General features: G+C 37.1%; 1 protein-coding gene across 2 annotated transcripts in view; it reads left to right on the top strand.

Moving 5' to 3' along the window:
- The window catches only part of MSRB3 (methionine sulfoxide reductase B3), a 200525-nt gene that overhangs the window by 84329 nt on the left and 106425 nt on the right, over positions 1-9771 (top strand). For both annotated transcript variants that reach the window (XM_032170657.2, XM_032170659.2), the window contains one exon: positions 3805-3833. In XM_032170657.2, coding sequence (XP_032026548.1) covers positions 3805-3833 — 29 coding nt within the window. The remainder of the gene's footprint in view (positions 1-3804; positions 3834-9771) is intronic.

Raw genomic sequence — 9771 nt, forward strand, 5'->3', positions numbered from 1 at the left:
AATAACTCTTAAGTGTCAGGTGCTGCATTCAGTGTTGGAAGCATGAAGATGCATGAGACCCTCACTCAGTGTGCACCTCACTCAGCTTAGTGTCAGTGCCACATCGTGTGGGGAGTGTTGTGCCAGGCCCTAACTGTGGGGTAACTGAGGGGGAAGCAAGGAGCTTGTGAGGCAATGGGGGCAGGTGGGATGCTGCCATGATTCATGTGAGCCTTGATTGTTGAGAAATAATATGGCAATAGTTCCATTTGATGGGAGTGATACATACAAAGTGTGAGTTAGAGATGGAATTGGAGAGCTGGATCATGGAGGACCCTTTATACACCATGCAGAGGAGTGGGGACTTAATGTCCCCAGGTCAGTGGCTTTCAAACCTTTTTGTCCACAGCCCATAGTAATGCATATGTTTTTACATGGTGACATTACTAGGCCCGGACCTAACATTTGCAGGGCCTGGGCAAGAGGACAAATGGTAGCATAGATACATACAGTATAGCTGAATAGTTAAAACTCAAGGCAAAAAACTGTTAGAAAAGGATATACCAACCTACCTTGACACATACACCTTATAATGAAAAATGATACCAAATAACTGAGAGTAGTGCAAATTTAAAATTAATTTTGTCTTCTACCAAAAGACTACGAATTTACCCTGAGGAAATGCCAGGACAGTGGTAACTGGGCCAAGCTGGAGGAAAGGAGGGAAAGGATCACTCAGCCTTCTCTTCCAATGGCCATGGAATCTGTAGATAGATACTTCCTTTCTCTTGCTCTTTTTTGGGGGAGGGGCGCTTTCATTTCTGCCAGAGGCTCTTGGCCCCCACCCGTTGCTCCTTCTATACCCAACAGCCAGGCATCGAGTTCCAAAGTAATCTAGTCCATGACAATCCAGTCCAAGGGCAACCTCTGGCCCCCAGGTGCTGTCAGCCACTCACCCTCACAGGAGGGTTTACATTAAGAGTTCTCTGAGCAGGAATGTGAAGAAGTATTCACACAGGGGGCCCCTTATTTCTATGCCACACCTTTTTCCCATTCTTTTAGGGCCAAGGGGTCCCTCCAGCCCTCAGGTCCAGGCTCTTTCATTCAGCTGACAACTTTTGGCCACTCCTTGGACTGGAGGTACACACATGCTAGTAGTACTACCTGACCTGAAGAAGGGGCCCATGTAGGTCAGAGTAGCAACTTAAGGCCATTTGGGTAGAGAATGATGGTGACGCTGGTAGTCAGAGCTTCAGGTGGAAAAGAGAACTCCCTGGCTGGTGGAAAATAGCACAGGCAGAGGAAGGCCAGAGCAAAAGCTTCTTGCTTGTCACTGGTGGATCTGAAGGGAAGGAGGACATTGGTTATGAGGTTATTCAGCCAAGGAAAGGCCTAAAGATGGTGAAAGTGAAGATAGACAGGAGGGGAGGGATGTAGAATCTGCAGGTCTTGATGACTAATTAGATATTGGGGGTGCAGAAGAAATCTAGAATAATGCCATCATTTTTGATGAATGCCATTTAAGGCCATAGTGTGACATTCAGGTAGTATTTTGTTTATTATTTGGAAATATGGGTCAAGATATGGTCAAAGAAATGTTTTTATTTGGATAGTTTGTTAAGATGTGAATTTCTAGGCCCCACCTACTGAATCAGAATCACCAGGAGAAGTCCTAGGAGCCTGCAGGTGAGCAAACTCCTGCGGTGATTTTGAGACACATCTGTACCCTAGAGAGTGGGAACAGTGTTTCAGGTGGCCTGAGGGCTGAATTCTGGTGCTCACCAATACTTAAGGGACAGGAGGAGGAGGGGAAGTGACAGACAGACACTGGAAAGAAGTGGGCAGTATGTCCAATGAAAGAGAGAGGTTTAGTAAAGTAAGGACGGTGACATGGCTTGTGCATTTAACATTGGGAAGCTTCTGATAAACCTTAGCAAAGGCAGATTGCACTGATCGAATATGTTGGGAGATCAGGAAAGGGCGATAGATGATATAGGATATAGTCTATACATCTTTTTTACATTACAATTTGATTGTGAAGCCAGACAAAAGAGGGATAACAAAGCAAGGCACAGATTTGAAGGAGGCCTTTAAAAACAATCCTGGAGCACTTATATGATGAAGGGAAGAGGAACCTGTGGAGAACCAGATACTGAATATATGGCAGAGAAAAGGAGTAATTGATATAGCCTGGTGTCAAAGGAGATGAGAGATGCATTTTAGGACCCAGGAGGAGGGAAGCTTAAGCAGAAGGAAGAACACCTCTGGCTTCTATACAGTTAAGAAGGAGAAAGGGCATGCATAGGTGCAAAAAATTCTCTTAACAGACATTTGAACACAAACTCTAGTCACAATTTAGGTGTTGTGGCTACAGAGGTTAATAAGGCATGGCTATAGTTGAGTGGGGGAGATAAACAAGGAAACCAGCAAGATAACATGTGGCAAGTGTTGTTAGAGTTGTGCTAAGAGATGGTGGAAACACAGGGGAGGGCATGAGACAAGGCTTTGCAGAATTGGAGAGAGGGCAAAATGTGAAAATGGGTTTGTACCTGAAATAGAAGGCAGGGACATGGAAGAGAAAGGTTGAGATGAGGACTATGGTAGGGCCAGGACTTAGGGAAAATGTGCACCAGGATTACGGCGGTGGTGATCGGTAACCATGGATGCAATTTTACATGTACATGTATATGTGTGTATTACATATTACACATATATGTGTATATATTTTACATATACATATACACACACACACACACATACACACAATCATACAATTATAAGCATAAGCTGAAACTTTGTTTCGGAGGACTTCAGAAAATGATGAATGTTTATGACCAAGGAAGCTTCTTGCTTATCCTTCCCTTTCCCCCTTTGATGACTTTTCTTGAGGCTAATTTAGGTACAGAAAGCCACCACTTCCAAAAGTGCTTTGGTACCCTGGCATAATTTCAAAGAAATCTCCTTTCCCACTTAGTTAACTACATTTCTCCAGGAAAAAAAAGTCTTCTCTGTCAATGTAACATCCTTTAACAGGACTCCTGCTGGTCGGTTCTTGTATCTTGCTGTGGCAGCTGTGAACATATATACTATTGATTGTTGATGTGTGATATAAATCCGACTGGAGCATGCCCACTAATTGGTTTGAGAGCTAGATATAGACAATGCTGTTTTATAGTAGCTTGTGTAGATAGGCCTAGTCATAGGGTTAATTCTGCTTGACAGCACATCAGCAGCATCTTGAGAGTAATTACCTAACAGAAGTTTTCCCACAGCCGAACTGAGAGCTTCAAAGGCTTCTGAATTTACAACCAGTATTAACCAATATCTGAAACATAATGTTCCCACAAGAGCTCAGAATTTTTTCTCCTTTTTATTAAATGTATGGGGTTACTAGGTTCATTTGCTGTGTGCTAAGAACTTAGTGAAAAGTTACTTGGTGTTGAATAATTTCAAACCTTGAATAATAAAGAGAATAATTATGAATTTGGTTTTGTATTGCTTAATTATCTTACTGAAACAAGTTAATCTGTAAAGATCAGGTGCCTTTTAAAAAAATGCATTGTATCCTGTTTCACCCAAAAACAAATTTAAAAAGTTGATATCTTTTCCATATTGTGCTGTCTGTATTGATATTTGCATATTTAGAGGGCCTAGGGTAATGCATGCATATAAAATGATTACAATACATATATATTAACATTTTAGAAATATACACTGAAAAATGTAACTATTACCTCCCCTCCCAACCACACCCCCCTCCCTCATGAAATAATTGTTCTTTTACAAACAGTTTTTATATTGTAAAAACTTTCTTTTTCTTTGCAGGTCAGAAACCAAATTTGACTCCGGTTCAGGTATGTTTACATTAATAATGCTATTCTGAATATATTTTATTTACATTATTCTCTGAGGAGTAATTCATCAGATCAAGAACGATTTTGATTTTAAACAGACTAGGCAGTCTCTTTTCAAAACGTGAGTCCCACCTCAAAGCAGGGCTATTGACTGCATCAAATCATAATTTGAGATGTTCACTTTGGAGTCTTCATAGCTCTGCAATAAGCATTACATGCCCTATATCTGCAGAGTTTCATTTTAAAAGCAGAGGTGGGGGTTATACATACTAATTGCTCAAAGTAGATTATTATTTTCTCAGTGGACAAAGCATCCTGAGTAATTTGAAAATTCTCTTTAGGTTGTCACCAAATGTGGGAGATGGATGCATTTAATTCAGCAAACTATAGAGAGTTCAAGCCAATAGAAACAGAAATTTGTCTACGGTTTATTAGCTTGTTTTCTTTAAAAAAAAGTTTTATTGCTAGATGGGTGATAGAAAATGAAGGTCACCTTAAGCCATTATTTTGAATCTATTAAGGCAAAATTTACATTCTCACAAGCAGTAGCATATCAGCCTCATTAGACATTTTCTTTTCATTAAGCATGAAATGTAGCTATATAATTATCAGGTTTGACTATGTCATTATGTCACTTGCTGAGATTTATGTTCTTCAAAGTTTCTGATGGCATTTACAATTAAAGCACAAAAATTGCCTCATATTTCATACAAAGGAATTATGTACGCCCTTTGGTAGACTGTTAACAGATAAATAAACATTAATTTTTGAATTCCAGGAGAAAATAATTTACAGAAAAATATATAACTTGTTGAATTTAAAAGTAACATTTTTACTCTGGTTCAAGTTTCACTGTATTGTAACTTTAAAAATGTTTTTACCTATTATGTCCACAAAGGAACAAGTGCTATATATTGTTTTTGATAGTAGTGTTAAGGAGACAACACAATTTTTCTTCTTTATAAGCCTTTTCTTTTATTGTATGGTTTTGTGAATTTGGTGAGACTCATTAACGATGAAGTCTGTACATTTGAGTTAACAAATTTACCTAGTTTGAGAACTCCAGAAATCTTTGTATCCTGTGTCTTCTGCAGCCTCTGAATCAGATGTATGAATGATAGTATAAGATAAACATTTTTGTTGAAAACGCTGACTATATGGAGACTAAAGGTGGGATGGCATTGTATCAACTGTTTGACTCCTTGATTCACAAATGGCTCAAAATAAGACGAAAAATCTTTTTCATTTTTTAAGTTAAAATCTTTAAGTATAATTAAAAATAAATGAATAAAGTTGATGGAGAGTGTATTTTTACCTATAAATTACATGTCTTTTTTTTCCCTGTCTGTCACCAAATATTTATTAAGAGCCCACTTCATTATGATCTGATGTAATTCCCTAAACACCAAGTCAGAAACTGGTTTTAGGGTACAGGGTCTGGAATATAGCTTTTAAAAATGAATAAGTCCACTAGGTTCATCTTGAAGGTAGAATTGAAGGTAGAACCTGGAAGTAGTGTACAAAACTGAAATATTAGGCAGCTATTGTCAAAGTCAGACAATTTATGTTAACTTTTCAAATCCAAATTAAAGTGTGCTGTTAAATTCCTGTACTGAAGGTAGGTATTTATCATGAAAATAGTTATAACAGCTGTACAGGCACACATCTTTCACTCTTGTGACCAAAGATTTTGTGCATGACTTATTTTTTTTCAAGTTCTTATTTAAAAAAATATCTATCATGGACAACATCTGCATGTCTTTGAAAACTACAAAGTTCTGTACTCTGAAAAGTCTTAAAGGGGAATACTGATTAAAAGTTTATTTATTCTTTTAATTTTAAACTTAAATATGTTGTGGAAAGAATTCAGATGTTTTCAAATTAAGAAACGGAATTATTTTTTCTTATAAGCTCCTTTTAGCTTATGACTGAAAGAATCATGACAAAGGAAGCTAGAAATGTATTCTTTGGCATCCTATATCATGAAAATTTTGGTTAGAAATAAGGCAGTATAGGGCCGGGCACAGTGGCTCACGCCTGTAATCCCAGCACTTTGGGAGGCAGAGGCAGGAGGATCGCAAGGTCAGGAGATGGAGACCATCCTGGCTAACACGGTGAAACCCCGTCTCTACTAAAAATACAAAAATAATTAGCTGGGCGTGGTGGCACGTGCCTGTAGTCCCAACTACTCAGGAGGCTGAGGCAGGAGAATCACTTGAATCCAGGAGGCAGAGGTTGCAGTGAGCCGAGATCGTGCCACTGCACTCCAGCCTGGGCAACAAGAGCCAGACTCCATCTCAAAAAAAAAAAAAAAAAAAAATGGAAATAAGGTAGCATATTGGAACAATTAAATAGGTTCAGATTCTCTATTGTTCATCAAATACAGAAAGTAAACTAGGTCTGTCTAATGTTGTATACAGCTGTGACAAAGCAAGATTTTTAAATGAAGGAATATGCCAATCTTACTAGGAAAAAAAAAACCATAAAAAATAAATACTATGGTCAGTGACTAGCCATAACGGAAAGGATTTCAAAGTTAAATTTTATGTGTGTGTGTGTGTGTGTGTGTGTATACTCACACACCCACACTCCCCCCCGACACACACACAAAGTATATCAAGGAAAGTACTCAATTCATGCAGAGCTTACCGCACAACATTTTTAGTTTACGTAAATGAGTTTTAGGCTGTGGAGTGAGATTCATGAGAAAGGAAGGAAAGTTTTCATTGCCAGCGCATGGTAAAAAGTTTCATTTGTTGAATGTATACCAAATGATTATCCTAGAAATTGATTTAAATTTTTTCTGATCAGAATTGCATCTTTTTTTTTTTTTTACAAAAGCAAATCCTCAACCTCCTGTGCTTTTTAAATTAACAATTTTTTATAATGAAAAAATTTCAACCATGTAAAAAAGTAGAAAGTATAGTGTGATTAGCACCCATATAGTCATCCTCTAAATGTTACTTTTGTTAATTATTTGCCGAATTTGTTTTACCTTTTTTTGCTTGAAATATTTTAAAGCAAAATACATACCTTTCATGTGATTTTTACAATCTAGAAGTTATAGATGGTCTTGACTTATTAAAAGGAGTTAAAGTTTTGAGGCTTTCATCTATTTTAGAAATTTGAGTCACATACACATTATTGTGTAAAGGATTGTGGCATTTTCATGTCCACATCCAGTTGAAAACTCTTTGAAAGTCCTATTTATGGTGAATTGTATAGTTAAGAAAACCTTCAACCAGAAGGCAGAGGCCCTGAATTAATTCTGACCTGAGAACTCCAGAAATTTTCTATTCTCAAAATTAGTTAAAATGTCAGCTGCCATTTAGCTGTGGTATCTGTGTACTGAGTAATATACTGATTAAAAACCTTTTCTGTTGATTTATAACTCAATCACCTAAAGTTTTTGGCTTTGCCAATTGAGAATAGTCCGCTTACGTTCTTTTTAAAAGGAGTTTTAAGGTTTCCATTTTATACCTTTTCCTAGTTGATGTACTAATGTTGGCTTGCCTAGGATTGTGTGGAGTTGGTGATTTTACTAATAGAGTAAAACAGACTTGCTTTTATGTTCAGAAGTAGCAAGAAGCTATACTCTTCTCCCCACCTCCCAAGAAGGGAAGTTAGTTGATGCTGGAGGAAGCAGAGCATTGAGTTTAATGTAGTGATTAAACATGAAAGCCATATATCAAATCTCAGGAGAAACATGCTTTTGAAAGAGGCAGAGAACTGTGGAGCATATTGCATGATAGGCTATATAAACAGAGCCCTGGAGGTCAGTGTGTGGATGCAAACCAATTAAATAAAAGAACTTACTGGCTTTGCTTTCTATCATCTGGATGGGGAGGATCACAAGTTAACATGCACAGGATTGAAGTGTAAACTTTGCTTAAATAAGCTAGGCACCTTTGGAAATTTCATTAACTCTTTCAATCCACTGCTAACATATACTTTCAAAAACCAAAGTCTCTGGGAAGTTTTTAAAAAATCCAAAATATATGTTCTCTTGGCCCTCTGTACATACCCATTGGCAAAGAGTAATGGACTAGTAATGAGTAGGATGGAAGAAAAAGTGAAGGATGAGGGTGAAAAGACCAAGAGTTGTCTCTGTCCCCAAATTTCAAGAACATGCACGTCTCTCAAACACAAGCCATTTGGAAAAGCAGAGCTCTTGCAAAATAACTGAAAAAATATGTTTTTCTCTTCTGAATTCTGGGTATAAGGATATAGGTGGAATTTACTAGTCACTAATATAACTTCAGGATATTGTTATTTCTGTTCCAATAAAGTAGAATAGCTTTCTGACCAAGAAGAATCTTATTTATAAGTTAACCTTAACTTAATAACTTATTTATAAGTTAATAACTGGATGTTAAGGACAGCTTGTACTATAATTCTGTGGTCCCAACCTTATCAGGCAATGTTTGGGTGAGAAAATGAAGTACCAAGTTAAATAGTATAGATTCATGGTCCATAAACATTCAAAACAAAGATTTTTTTTTTCTATAGAGTCATGTTGGCTGAGAAAGTGAATAAGCTTATGTTTAGTGCTTGTTGATTCTGGGCTGCTTGGAATAGCTATACTAAGGAAATGGGCTCATAGAACACAGCAACTCAAAGGTATAAGATTTCATGAAAGCGAATTATGGAGGATTAAGAAACCTAATGAGCATGGTTTAGTGTGCGGAGTTGAGGAGGGAGCTCACTATTAAATAAAGCCGAGAGTGTAGAAGGTTAGGAGATCTTAAAAGACATGATTATAAAAGGCACAACAGAATATAATTATGCTGAAGGAGGGGGGCGGAATCCAAGGAACAAAAAGCAGCTAGTGTCGCTTTTAGAATCTGTAGTTAAAAAGGAATCTACACCAGGGTAAGGAAATCAAAGAACATAATCAGTTAAAGCTTGAGGCAAAAACATAAGGGCAGGGAAAAATAGAGTGGGGCTGTTAAGGTAGTCGCTAAGTTGAAGGGAAATGAGGAATTTGAATGTAGTAGAAATAGAGTTTTGAAAGCTTATTAACAAATGAGAGAATTTGCCTAACATATAAACTTTCCTCAAGAACTATTAATAAGGAAAATCTTTTCAGTTCTTGTAAGCATGAGAATATATTGACAATACTTTTTAGCTGTGCAGTTCAATTTCTTCATTTTAAATTTCTTATTTTAAACTCATAACATTGAAGAACAAGGAAATAAAATATAAATATTTATATAAGAATATTGAAATCTGCATTTGGGCATCATTTATTAGCAGAAATAAGAAAAATATTGACGGTTCATCTATTCATTCATTCATCATATATTTACTGGGCATACCATATGCCAGATGTTGAGGTTATAGCTGTGAACGGGGTGGATACAATAACTTCTGTCATGGAATCTTACGCTGGTTGGTTGGTCCATGGTCCATTATACAAATTCACACGAACTTACCTGCATACTTAAGTGAGGAGGCCTAACAAGACTAAAACTTAAATCTAAATGGGGAGTCAAAGACCTCTTGATATTTAGACATAAGCCAATTTATTTTAGATTTAGACAAATTCACCTTTCTTGACTGTATTCAAGCGATATCATTCTGTTTTCCACAGACTTTTAAGAGAACAGCCTAATAATGCTAATGGTTAGGGTGTAATTTTTCTAGAGTTTTCAATATGAGCGACATTTTCCGTTTGATTATCATCTTTAAAAAATCAACTTAAGATGAGAACACACTGACAAATATTTGTGAATACGGTTCTATTCTTTGTTTTTGTTTATTTCTTTTACAGGATCCTATTCAAGGTTAGCCTGAAAAATCAGGCAACCTTCTCTATAGCAATCTTTCTTTCTTTTTTTTTTTTTTGAGACACAGTCTTGCTCTGTCGCCCAAGCTGGAGTGCAGTGGCGCGATCTCGGCTCAATGCAAGCTCCGCCTCCCAGGTTCACGCCATTCT

This window comes from Hylobates moloch, unplaced genomic scaffold, assembly GCF_009828535.3.
Source record: "Hylobates moloch isolate HMO894 unplaced genomic scaffold, HMol_V3 SCAFFOLD_12, whole genome shotgun sequence".
Classification (NCBI taxonomy): domain Eukaryota; kingdom Metazoa; phylum Chordata; class Mammalia; order Primates; family Hylobatidae; genus Hylobates; species Hylobates moloch.